Raw genomic sequence first — 13,655 nt, 5'->3', positions numbered from 1 at the left:
ATCTCCTGAGGGCTATGGAAATTGCTTTTCTAGATCAGATAATCAGTCTGTCCTTTCACTGGCCAATTTAGGTGGTCCAGAGGAGGACACCCTGCTCCACAGAGACTGATATGAAGCCTGATATATAAAATTTTAGAATTTTTCATAAGATGGTGTAAAATGTCTCTGAAGCTACCTTGCTGGACAAAAAAAATATTCTCCTTCCCCAGAGCATCACTCTTCCCTTGGCTTGTTGTGGCAAGCTGCAGTGGGTAGCATGGACTATCCAATTGGAAAGTCTGCTTGTTTTTTTTGTCATCATCAGATAGGAAAATTTCTCCCCCACACCCCAGTTTGATGCATCTGATGACTCAAGAGCCTCCTGTCTACTGGTCTGAAGATGGTGTTGCAAAGGAGGGCTCCACATGGGGCTGTCTTTAGCAGCACACAGGCAGTGCTGGGGAACTGCTGTTCCTCGTGACTTTGCCAGGCAGCCTCAGAAAATAAACGAATGGGTTGAGGACAATTGACAGCAACAGAAATCACATGGACTCAGCTCCATGCACAATGTTCTTCATGGTCAGAGAGCTTTAAGGATATCGATCCTTCTGTACAGCAAACCAGGTTTGGTTTCCATAATGCAGCTACTCACTGTCTAAATCTTTTTGATTTCATAAGGCTGCTCTGGGGACTGAATCTTCCCTCCTCTCCTCCCCTGCTTGCAGGAGCTCATCTTGGCTTTAAGGACAGTGACAAGAAACTTCAGCTGTAGGAAATGTGTCATCTTCCACTGAGTGGAGCAGCATCTCTCTCATTCCTGCCAGATGCCTTATCCACACTAAGTCTGAGGTGGAAATCCTTGCTTTACTCTGTACGTCTGAATCTCTCGTGATTCATTTGTTGTCCCACCAGAACAGCAGAATTGCAACAATTAGTAAGAATTTCTGTCCTTTGTCACTGTGTATCCTTGGAGGTACCGGGAGCCTGGCAGCTTGAAAGGGAGGTGCTGTGGATGTCCTGATTGACCCTCTTAATATTTTCCTTGCAATGTTCTCCTTTCCTTATCTTGCAGCCCTTATCCTTTAATTTCTTGGCTGATGTTGAGAAGGATTTCCCTCTGCTTGGCTCTAATGCACATTTTGCTAAGCAAACCTGACCTCTGCAGCTGTGCAAGGAGCACTGGAGTGGATCTACAAAGTATTCCCATGTGCTTCTGCTGTGGCAGGGAGCACCATGTGCTCTTCTCTGGCCACATGTTCGAAAGGTTTGCCAACCCTAAGCTTTTAAATACCATCAGCCACACAAGAAAAAAAAAACATGAAATGACATAAATATGGCTTTTTTTAAAAAAAATTCTTTCTCCTGCTGATTTCTGATTGTCTTGGAAATTTCTGCATATCTGTATAAGCTGCCAGGAATGCTTGAATCTCAGTATTTCACCTGACTGCAGGACCTAGGTGCCTCAAGAGAAATAACAAATGTTGTGAGCTTTGGGAGAAAACAACACCAAAAGCAGTGGTGTGTTGTTGGTGGGTTGTGGTAACTGTGGACTTTGAAACGAAGTCTGGAGCCATGGTGGGCTTTCCTTTGCTTAGTTCAGATTGGGGTAACACAACTGGAAAGCTCAGTAAACTTTTTAACCAAATATTTTTCTCTTAATCGTGTGTCACAGAGCACTACAGCAGCAACAAATACTGTCTTGTGCTCTCAGAGACTGTGGCTTTAATCATAGGTCTGTTTTGGAGGAAATGAGGTATGGTGCAATGCTTTGGAAGGATACAGTGTTCTTATCTGCTTGGCATAACTGGAGGAAAATCTGTCAAGTAAAAAGAGCGAGAGCAAGGAGGTTTGTAACACCCCTGCTTTCCCTCCAGTGAAGTGTGTGATTGCAGTTAATTTAGCAGAGATGTCATCTGAAGGAGGAGCTCTTGCCTCTACTTCTGTACCTTCATTCTCTGCTGGTACAGGACTTCGTATCACTCTTCTGCACCAGTTCCTGGCCCCATCTATGTGGAAGGGGCTGACTGGTTCAGAAGGATGTCTGAGGATTACACATACCTGAAAGCTCTGCAGGAAAAGCTTGTGTTGTTCTGGGGATGGCAGGAGAGCTCTGAAAATGAGCCTGGGAGCTGTGAATCTCCTGAGATTTGCTGTGGTGGTCCAGCACTCTGTGGGCTTGGGGCTGGCTTGAATTTGTGTTGTTGGTAAGATCCTGGCAGATGCGCCTGCTCACAGCAGGTGATGTATCACAGGCTGAGGCAACCTGTGTTTCTGGAGAGATGAGACTATGAATAAGGGGAAAGCTCTGAAGACCTATTCTACAGATTTTTGAAAGAATTAGCCTTTAGCACATGTGCTGGATGAAAGTGAAGTAGGGCAGTGAAGGCTTGAAAAAAGCCTAATTATTGTAACTGTGCAATAAAGGTAACGTACCTACCTGTTTATTGCTTCCTACCTCAAGCTCTTCCAGTGAATAACAGGCAGGATATTTGCAGACCTTTGGATGACTAGAACTGGTAGCTGTGTGGTGTTGAAAATAAAATTGCAGAATGTCATTTAGGCTGTGGAAAGCAAACCTTTTGGGAAAAATTCAGCTATGTTTGGATATAGCTAGGTGAGTCCAGCCTCTGGAAAAGGAGACAGCAAGCTTGCAGTGTAGCTGTAAACCTTTGGCTGAGCATGGTGGCAGCTGGGCAGAGGTGCAAGTGCAAGGAGGCAGATCTAACACATCCTACAGGAACTTGGTGGCCCTCACTGTTACAGTAGCTGAATTCCTCTCCATTTCATTCAGCATAACATCTGTAAGAGTAATGCTTTTATCTGCCTCAGTTTCCCCTCTTCTCCCCTTTGGAAAATGAAGAGGAGAAAACCAAGCTCATCTCCAGCTGAGAACTGAAGATGTAGGTGACTTATAGGTTGACAGCATGACAGATGTTGAAGTCTTGTCTCCAGACAAGTGGTCTGGCTCCCTGTAAAATACTGTTTTGTCTATTGGCAAAGACTGGTGGGGCTGTATTGTGTCTAGGGAAGGTGAGCTGTGTGCCTGTGCCAGCACCTGAGATGAAGGTCAGACAAGAAGTGTAAGTACTGCTGAGCCTTATGTTCCCCACAGCCCTAGTTTGTGGACTAAATGCCCATTTTTTGTGGGGTGGGACAGGCAGGCCAGCAGAGCCATCCTGCTCTGGGGTGAATTGCTGCAGGCTGAAGCTCCTGGCCCTTGCCCAGCTCCCCTCCTTGGCAGGTGCTGAGCTACTGAGCTTTGCCCAAGAAGAAAGACAAGCGTCATCATTGCTTGGATAAGATAAAGCATGACCAAAACCTTGTTACCCTTGGCAGGTGTGGCTAGATGCTGACTGGAATTTGTGCAGCTCAGAGGAATAGCCAGGCTGCGGGGAGGGTGGCAAAGCCTCTTTAAAATGTGGAGATTTCATGCTGGAGCCCAACAGGGAAGGTGAGTGCAAGGGCCTGAGGGTGTGAGTGAAGGGACAGCCACCCAGTTACCCTGTGGGCAGAAGGACTTCTGCTCTGTGTGCCTGTGTCCTGCTGCAGGTGTGGATGTTTCTCCGTGGCAGCTCCATCAGCTCAGTGCCCTCCGAGCAGGGCTGTGTGGGTGCCCTGGTGTCTAGCAGGGCTGAGAACCTCTTCAGCAGGAGTGTCTCTCTCTTCTCCTTTGGTTTTTGAAGTTCTGAAATACCTGTTGTCCTGAACTGTGCCCTTCTGTCTGAGATCATGGGAACTAGGGAAAAATTTCAGATTTACTGGAGGGAGAAAGGACATGTGGGTGCCCTCACAAATGTACGTTTCTTCCGTTGCGCACTTTGCTCCTGTGCTTGAGAGCTGCTTTCCTTCTTCCTTACCCTCTTTACTCTTTAAGGAGTTTGCAAAATGCCTGCTCTACCTTTCCTTTCTCCCAGATATGTAGCCAGAGGGGTAATCCTCTGCTCCAGCAGAGGTGCTCAAACCCCTTTGATTTAATGAATTTCCTATGGCACAAAGAGTCTTTCGCTTCCTATGCAAATCAGGTTGCTCAGTTGAAGCCGCTAAATGCAAATGGACCACTTGTGGCTGTTCCCTCTGGAAGAGTGGTGTGGGCTTTATGCAAACATGGAGATGAGGCCTCAGGAGCTGGGAGAGCAGAGCAATACATGGATTTGTGCCGGAAAAAGGTCAGCATGGCTGTAGTTCACCTGTTCTCAGACTTGTGAGTTGGGATACCAGGCAGGATATATCAAGCTGTCGGCATCAAATAAATGAGTGTTCACAGGAATGGATTAACACCTGCTAGTTATGGGGGGGGCTTGCTTGGTTATTGTCTCCCCTCTCTTCTTACCTAGTCCCTGCTGCATCCAAGTGCAGAATCTGCACTGACTGCGATTTGATGACTCAAGTCACTCTAATGCCTGGGTCCCTTTCCTCTGTTCAGGTTGGGCAAATAATGTTCAGTCTGTAATCATGCTTGAGAGCTCTTCCTATTGCCCTAAATATGGGGAGCTGTAGTGATGCTTAGATTGGCTTAATCCAATTCAATCTGAAAATCCACTGCTCTGAGCAATAAATGTTGCGTGTGGGGGGTAGTATTCAAGTGTCTTTACTAAATCAAAAACCTTTTAAGCATTGGTAGATGAAGCTTTTTTCTTTTCAATGTGTACCACTAAATACACAGGATGTGCAGTATGGTTGAATTAGCATTACTATGGGAACCATAACTTTTTGTAGTTCCTGACCTTTATCCATGTAACACTAAGGATTCATTAATGTGCCTCCAAAGTGTGGGGTTTTGGGGGTTTTTTTGTGTGTTTTATAAGCCTTTTTGTTGTGGTCAGTACTAAAAGAACCTTTATAAAGAACCCCAGGAGGAGATTAGAGACAGGACAGGGTGCAAGGTGCAGGGAAGCAGTTTCCTCCCTTTTCTGTGCTGTTCTAGCATCATCCCAGCCAAGATCATGGGTCAGTGTCAAGCAAGTCTTCTGCAGCAATGGTGAACAAAATGGTGAGTAAACCCTCCTGCTCGGAGGCAGATGCCTCACTTGGTATGGGTTTGTTTGCTTTTATTGGTTTTTTTGCCACAGCTGCACTGTTAGAGCCTGCCCCAGGGGATTTGGGGTCCTGCAGCTGAGGCAAAGCTGAGCCTATGAGGAATGGAGAAGTGATCATTCTGTCTGAGTGGAGCAGAGCTGCCCTCTGCTAGCACAGAGCCCTCCCAGGTGGCTCAGTGGAGCTCTCTGGCCCTGTTAAACCTCTAGTAAAGGCAATTGTGATTGTAGTAGGCTTCATGTCCATTTTTTAGTCTGGGTTTTGAAATAACCATCTTAAAATAATACGGAAGGACCCGTCTTTGCCTTCTGCAGGTCCCATTTGCTTGCTGCAGGGAGAATGGGGTTGTTTGGAACTCCTCTCTGCAGGTTGATGAGGTCTCTGCTGTTCAGATACCAGCTGGTGTCTTCTCAGTGGGAACTGGTGGAGGAGGGGGTTTTCCTCTCTGTGGAGGGTGGGCTTTCCTGCTCATGACTTATATGGCAAAGCTTGTTTTCTGGGCAAAAGAGGCCTTTGGGGTAGGGGTGAGAAAAGGGCACAAAACCATACCAGGTGATAAAGAGCCAGGCTGCCAGGGTCTCAACACTCTCTTTTTTTCCTTTCCTTTGTCACCTTTCCTGAGAGGACCTCAGGCTTAACTAGTGGGAGCTGACACCACTGAGAGCATCTTCATGCTGCCTGGAGACTCTGGAGCTGCCACTGAGCAACAAATCCCTGTAAGCATTTCCAGCTGTCAGCAGGCAGGGATGGCTTTGCTTCCTTTTCGGGATGCTGTGGGACAGAGTGGTGCTCTGGTCAGTGGCAGGAGAGAGGGTGGCATCTCTGGCTGCTTTAGTGAGACAGTCCTGGGATGAGCACCCCACCCCTGTTTGTGTGCTTTGGAAACGTGTTCCTTGCCCTGTCATCTTATGCTTTGCTTTACTCTTTTCCTCAGTTCTCTGTGCTTCTCTGTGTGAAACTGGTTGCCAGCCTTGTAAAAAGTGGAGTTAAACTTGAGGCAGGACTTCCCTGATCGAAGTTGGTTGGGGGGAAGACAGCAAGCTAAGTACAAGCACAGCTAGAGTTTCTCAGGGAAGGTAAGTTCAATATGAGATGGAGGATCATCTGCTTTCCTACCCCTTCTTCCTCTCTTGCCTAAGGCAGCTCAGAAACCAGCCCTTCTTCGAAGCTGTGTGCAAGGCAGGATTACAAAGAATTTACCTTGGAAGCTCAAGGACAGGTTTTCTCATGCTGCTTTCTGAACTGAGGGCTACTAGGCTGTGTTGGAAAGGGGCTGAGATGCGTAGGGAGCAGTGCAAACCACACCTCCCGGCTTGGACCGGCTCCGATCCTCTATTTACAGTGGCGGTGTTCCTTCCCCGCTAGCTTTTTGCTGTGGAATATACTGCTGCTTCCAGAGAAGGGGAGCAACACTGTCCTGCTGCTCGAGGTATTTGGGGACACCTGCAGAGAGACAAAATGGGGTGGAGGGGAGGGAAGAAAGCCTCTGTCATTTGAGCAAAGAATTATTTTAGCAGGAAGTCTGGATGAGTTTGCGAGTTGCCGTGTCTCAGCAGAGTTTCTCCCTAGGAATTTTCTGTTCCGACTTCCTGCTTTTGCTCTAAAGCAGCAGAGTGGAGCTCACTGAGTGCAGTGGCATTTGTATATCACTGCAAAAGCCAGTTGTTATTCCCATGACAGAGAAAGGAAAATTTATTAATTGGTTTTCAAGAGCTGGGGGTGCTTAATTAATTAATGCTTCTGTTTGGATCACTCGAGGTCTTAGCAAATGCTGAACTGAAGAAACTTGCTCTCAGTTCTGATGTGGTTCTGCAAGATGCTTAACTGATTCTGGTGACTTACTGATTTGGGGAACTGCTGGTTTGGAATAATAGCTGAATATTAGAATGTATGAGATTGTGTTGGTTTTTTTTTTTCTAAGAAATAGATGTCTTGAGCTGGTCAGTTTAAAAACTACAGTTTTTCTGCTACGTGCTTTTTGAAGACAACTAGAAATTTTTCTTTAAAAGCATTTGGCAGGAAATTTCCCACTATCTCTCATAAGCATAGCTACTCCCCTATTCCCCTCCACCCCTTTTTGTAATCCCACATCACTGTTCCTGCTGTGGGCTTCTGACTCAGTGACAGCTTTTGTCAAAGAGAAGAATATCCCCCCAACCCCGCTCCAGTAATTCTGCTTTTCCCCGAACAGTTGTACATGTTGAACAAAAATGGCATCTGCTCCCAACTTTGCTTCAAATGCTGTCCCTTGCTCTGATTGCTCCTTGCACTAAGCTGTGCCTGGTGTGCCAGGAGAAGGTGCCCTTCAGGTGCCAGTGTTATCCTGCTTTGTGGAGGAGCAGTTCAAGGCTTGTGGCTGCTCAAAACTTTCTCTAGTTTTCTGTCTTGTAGAGGTCTGAGGCTTTTAGTATTTTGTTGTGATTGTCCCCTCTGAATGAGGAGAGGATATTTCTGATATCTTGTACTAGATCCTGGAATTCTTGTACATTCAGACTGATCCTTTCTTCTTTTGGGATGGGGAGTGGTGATATTTGGATTCAAGACTTTACCTGTGTTCCCCTCAGTGGTCTGACAGCCAAGAGGTATCTCTACTCAGGGCATGGACTTCACCCTTTTCCAGTGCATAGGTTACACTGGTATTTCAGGAAAGGTGTTTTGCACAGCCAACACCTCCTTAGCTCACAGGAAGGAGTGGATTTTTACCTTTATACCCACTCCTGGCAAGTAGATGAAGAGGTGAGAGGTAACCAAGTGTCACACACATGTGACCAGGGCAATTTTCCTCTCTGGGAGGTAGAGAATGGGTTAACCATCTTCTTGAAAATTGGCTTCACCCACCTGCCTCGGCTCTGTTTGTTGTTTTAACATTTGCAGAAAGGTCAAACTGTCCATGCATCCCTCCTGGGCAAAACCAATACAGCATCAGCCAGAGAGATGCTTGTACAGGGAGCTGTGGTGCCTAGGAATCCTTTCCATACTCATTCCTGCTTATAAATATTTGCAAACCTTTTCTGTTTTTTAAGTGCATCTGGCAGGTTCAGAATAGTGAGGTAAAGCTTTTCCAGCTAATCCCATTGCTAACATGTAACCTCGAAAATATGGGGGTGAGATAGTGGTGTCCAGTCCTCAAAATATTGGAGGAGAATTTCTTGGGATGAGGGAAAGATGCTTGAACTTCTTGCATCCCCCCCCTCGCCCCCCGCAGTTGTACCCAGCCCTCAGGGTAAGGAGGTTTCAGGTGCTGCAGAGAACTTGCTGGCTCAGCTGGAGGAGAAATCACTGTTTACCACATGTATTCAGTAAACAATGTGAATGTTTTACCAGAAAGAAGTTTCTCCCTGGAAAGGGGAGAGGAGAAAAGGATTGGGCAGTCTGGTGTTGTGGTTTGATATTTTATCTGTGCTTGTGTATGCTGGGGGAGCAATCTGAGGACAACATAAGGCTATGAATTTCTGTTTGTGTGAGGCTGATTTCAAGACAAAGGATCTTGATCAACAAAGGTGAGGCTCTGGTGAACTTCTCTGAGCTTACACCTGTGGTACTCCAGGTGAGATGGCATTGTCATGGGATCTGTAGCCTTTGCACAAAGAGGGCACTGAAGTGGCTGAGGAAAACTTGCAGCTGGCCAGGAGTGGCTTGAGCTCAAGTCAGTGGTTTGCTGATGGGAAATTTAATGAAGAAGTGGCAGAACAAGATTGGGAATCACCTGCAGGAAGTCATGAACACTTTTCTTGCTCAGCATCCTGAGGCTGGGTGGCAGAAAGTTCATCCTCCATGAAGCAATGCCAGTTGTTTCTCTCTCTTACAACAAAGGTAACAACTACTCAAAAGAAGCCTAGAGCGGGTGACTGACTTAAACAGTGACTCTGCTGGGTAAGTGTGCACAGGTAACAGCAGCCCAGGAGGGATCCTGGGTGTGAGACAAGGTGTGAGGCTGTCATGTAGAGATTCAGCTTCTTGTTGGAAAGGAAAATCTTTGTTCTGGTATGACATAGGCAGCTAGAATCTGAGGACTCAGAGGAAGAACTGAGTCAATGTCAGTACCCATGATGGCCATGACAGCTGTGGGGAGAAGCCTGGCCTTTGGCTGTTGGAGTACCAAGTGCCGTTCAGAGGACTGTTGCTGGTGAAAATGCAGCAAACGCTGTGGTCCTTTTGGTCAACCAGCAGCCCCTATTCATGCTGAGGAACAGCCAGGCTGAACCAACCCCATGTCTCCTACAGCAGCTAATGGCAGATACCCTCATCTTCCCAGCATAAAAATGGGATGATATTTTCCTAGGACCCTCTTTTTGCTATTTGTGAATCAGAAAATTTTCACCAAAATGGCTATTTTGTGTAATAGTCATTCACAGACAAACTCGGAGCAGAACCGAACAGCCACTTCTTCAGCTCATGAATGCCTGTGGTGTCCTCAGCATCTCTTGTTAGTAAGTCCCACACTTCAGGGGTTTGTAGAGAAGTGCTTCCTTCTGTTTGATGTGCCAATGCCATCACCGGCTTAATTGGAGGCTCCTGGATTCTTTTCTTAAAGAAGGCAGTGACTGAGGACAATTCTTCACCATCTCTGCCATTCAGGAATTGGTTACACAGGCAACTCCACAACCCCCAAATTTTAGCATTTGAAGCTTTGTGTATCCTTTAGAATCTTTTATCCATTTATTAAACAAAAGGCTGTTTCTGCATAATTTTGCCTTTAGAATACTTCACTGATGAAGTGTGTCTGGCCCTCTGCCAGCACAGGACTGAGGTGTGCCTGCTTTCAGCCTGAATCTTTGTCTGCAGGACACCAAGTGTGGTTGCTTTCCTGAGGGCTGGGGAAGAGCCTCATGTACCCCGTGCATCTGTTGCTTGCAGGGTGAGAAAGGAGTCTCCTCAGCAGCGTTTCTCCTGATGTGTCCCTGCTGAGCCACAGCAGCTGAGGTCCTTTTTTCCTTGATGACACCTTAGCTGTTCATGGGCATGAGCCCAGCAGAAGGATGCTGACTTGCTGTGCATGCAAGTGCTCCCTTCTCTTAAGGGGCAGGTAAGGCAGGATGGAATTGCCACTCATGTTCCATTAAACAAGCTGAGGACCTGTCCTGGATTTATGTCATTTCCTGAAGAGCTTTAAATGCCAGCTTAGGTTTGGATCTTGTCTTCCTTATGGGGCATTCCTACCTACTCAACAATCCCTGGAAAAGAGGAGTAGAAGAGAGCAGGTATCTCTTTAGCCTGGGCTCCCGGTGTTCAGCTTTTGCTTTGAATCAAAAATGATCCAGCATATCTGATGTCAAGCACAAAGTCCTCTTCTATCCTCTTTTTCCCACATCTGAGCTGGCAAACAAAGTTTCTTTGCCTCCTGCCTACCTGCCTGTTCCATAGGTATCACCTGCAGGGCACATATTCTGTGGTCAACATACTTGGTGTTAGGCATGATCTAATTTCTGTTTGCTGAACTCCAAGCAGCGTCTACCTCCAACTTCACAGCACTGTTAATGGTGTTCAGCTAATGCTGCAGTATATAAGGTGAATCCTTATGTGATGTAATGCTCTATCCTGTCTCTTTAAAGAAAAGTTTCAGAAAACCTGTAAGCCTTTATAAAGTAAAGGAATTAATGAGAATTATTTGTTTTCAAACTAGCTGTTATTTGTCATCTCTTATTGCAGGCATGCTCTTTATTTTCTGAAAAATCAGCTGTGTGCTAGACACTGACAGATCCAAGACCATTAGCTGTTTATGGAAAAAATGTGGTTTGGATTTTGTTTTTAATTGCTGAGAATTAACTCTTGGCCCAAATATTATTAGAGGAAAAACTGATGCTTTCTCTCTCCATTCCTGAAGCAAAACAACCCAACAAAGCCAAAACCCCAATTAGTAGGAGAGGTTCCAGTGCAAACATTTGCAGTGCCAATGCTGTGCCAGTGTGAGAGAGCTGCAAAATGCCACTGGCTGGCGATGCCAAAGCCGGGGAGCAGCATAAGGGGGTGATGGAGGATTTGTGGCAATTTCTGGGGTGAACGATGTTGTTTTGGGATGTTGTAGATACCTATCTGTGTTGCACACTTCATATGTTGATAGCTCTTGGCACGGTCGGTGGTTTCTGTTGTGCTGTTGAATCGGGAAGCATGAGTGAGTGCAGATTTAAGAAGTTTATTTGTTCGCCTCTTGAAATGGAAAAAGAGAACCATTACCACTCTCAGGTTGCTTGGTGATACGAGCATAGAGTCTGAATCAAGCAACTTTCCCCATGGCAAGTTTTTTTAGCAAAGATCAAGAAGTTGATAATGGTAAATTCCTCTTTGATGATCTTTGGTGAGGGAAATGGTGAATTGCAGCAGAGCCTCTTTTTAAGTAGCTCTTCAGAATGATGAAGGCTCTTGAACCTGTCAGTGTTTCTGGGATATACCTCTTATCCTATTGGCAAATCCCATGATGAAGTCATCCAAGATATTGCAGCACGGGTTAGCTCGGGGCTATCAGGCTGGGCTAATCCCCTGCTGAATAAACAACACAAAGGTTCCTGGATTTGTTCCTGTTTCCTTAAAGGGATACAGTCAAGTGCAGGCAATTAAAAGAGAGAGAGTAAAGTGTAGCTCTAGATATGAACACCTGATTTCAGGCTTTCTGCCCAGGGTGTGTATGGGTTTCTTAGGTTTTTTTAAAGAAAAAACTTTCACAAAACAATGATGTTTTTCTCATTTTTCAGTGTATTTCTTTTCCTGCCATTCCCTTTGGGAAGGGAGAACCCAACAACCACCCAAACAAATTCCAAACAACGGAAACAAATTTCCTAGAGAAGGGAAAGAGCAAAATTAATTTTGAACAAAGTACACCAGAGAAATAAGTACTTTCTTTTTGCTCTTCTCCCACCCTTTTTGGGCTGAGCCTTGCAGAGCCTTTTAAAATAATTTTTGTCGAGTGAGTACCCAGCTCCTTTGAGCAGCTTTTGGAAATTCAGTATCTGTGGAAGCCAGTTTGCTACAGGGGTCAGCGTCTTTCCCTGGCAAGATCTCTGCTCTGCCTTCACCTGGTTAGTTTGGCATGGCTGTGATTTTTGTCAGTGCATATGCCCGCAACTAGGATGATAATTGTAAATACCCATATGTGATCACTGAATCTCACAGTACCACAAAATCTGGCATGTGTAGATGTGACTGTGACCTACAATGGGCACTTTTTATAGCAATTGCTAGCTTTCAAAACCTTGGGAGCAAAAGGTAGGTAGAACAAACAGAGCAGGTGGCATATGCTTGATATAAAATGGTATAAGGACCTGTGAAGATTTTATTGCCCTTTTCTTGTGAAATTTATCTGTTGCTCACCTGCTCTTGAGTGATGCTTCCATTCCATGACCAAGCAACAAATGCTTTGTACCTACTGCATCTTGGCCTGCTTTTGTTGTGCATTTGTAATTTGCTGAGGCAACAGCCTTCTGCTGCAGTGATCCCTTACGCAGCCCTTCATCTCCTCTTTGTGTCATATCTTCTCATGTATGGGATCAAACCTGTCTCACCCAGCATATGCACTAGGAGTGTAATTAATGTGACCTAAACACCTGGTGAATTCCTTCCTTTGAAGTTGCAAGACTTATTTTCCTGCATCAGGAGTGGAAAGGAAAGGGTGCATGTTCTTTTGATTTGTTTAAATAAATGGCTTAAATATTTAGCTTTAGTATGGGGGTGGTTTTGTTGTTTCTAATAATATTGTCTTAGGCAGAGATACAGGAGGATGTTTTTTGGGAAACCTCCCAGCAAGTATCTGAGCACTTTAGTTTGTGGTACACCTTGGACACCTACTCTGTGCCTGTAATGATTCTTCTTTAATATTCCCTTCTGCCACTCTGTCACCAAAAATTCAGTGGTACAGGAAAGCAAAAACCTGCTTTCCCTTATAGGTTCCCTCTACAGGACCCAAACACTGGCCTTGTTCTGTAATCCTGGGTAAGCCATTTAGCCAGTTGTGCTTAGTTTTTCCCTCCTTCATTAACTGTTGGTTCATTGTCTTGCACTGGGGAGGACTGCTAGGAATGCAGCGTATTCAGTGTGTGCACAATGCCCTGCAGTGACTAGGGTCATCTAAGGACCAGCTGTGGATATTTGGCTGCACTCCTCACTTTCCTTTCCTCCTTGTCATTGGGCCGTGGAAAAAACAAAAAGGAAATAGCAGCACCCCAAAGTTGTCATGCGCACATGGTGGTCAGGGTCACCTAGATAAGGGCTTGGCTGTTGATAGCATTTTATCCATGACTTTCCTTACCTCTTTAACACTGCTTACAGCTACAAGAAGCAGCTTTCTGAGACAATAAATTGGAAATTATGACCCTGTAGTGCTACCTTGAAAGTAGGACCTCCCTTTTCCAGAAAAAGCTACTTGGGTCTGTTCTTCTGTTTGTTGAAATTTGTGGTTTGTGTGTTCAAGTTTTTCATTCTTCAGCTTTGAGACTTTGAAACTGTTTTGATGCTTGTGTTTCACATGTAATTATCAGTCTCCAGATACTGAGTCCTAAAGTACCAGCTGTCACAAGCATTAGGAACCAAACTGGAAGAGCTGACAGTCTGTAGGCATAGGCAGGTGACGTGAGTTACGCAAGGCCATATAGCCAGCTGAGTCAGGATTAAAATTCAAGTAGTATGATTTCCCCAAAGAATGCCAAGCCCAT

At 45.5% G+C, this 13,655-nt stretch overlaps 1 protein-coding gene across 6 annotated transcripts in view; it reads left to right on the top strand.

The window, feature by feature from the left end:
• Window positions 1-13,655, top strand: part of CRACR2B (calcium release activated channel regulator 2B) — a 47,580-nt gene that overhangs the window by 2,119 nt on the left and 31,806 nt on the right. For 2 of the 6 annotated variants that reach the window (XM_069017028.1, XM_069017027.1), the window contains exon 1: window positions 3,381-3,430. The exons of 3 other annotated variants lie outside the window; for them this stretch is intronic. In XM_069017028.1, the coding sequence (XP_068873129.1) occupies window positions 3,396-3,430 (35 nt within the window). In that variant the 5' untranslated portion in view covers window positions 3,381-3,395. Of the gene's footprint in view, window positions 1-3,380; window positions 3,431-6,360; window positions 6,443-13,655 lie in introns of those variants that run through there. One more of the 6 variants, XM_069017031.1, reaches the window with a different exon arrangement.

This window comes from Aphelocoma coerulescens, chromosome 5 (assembly GCF_041296385.1).
Source record: "Aphelocoma coerulescens isolate FSJ_1873_10779 chromosome 5, UR_Acoe_1.0, whole genome shotgun sequence".
Classification (NCBI taxonomy): Eukaryota; Metazoa; Chordata; class Aves; order Passeriformes; family Corvidae; genus Aphelocoma; species Aphelocoma coerulescens.
The sequence above is the reverse complement of the archived record's forward strand: the minus strand, read 5'-3'. Positions and strand labels throughout refer to the sequence as shown.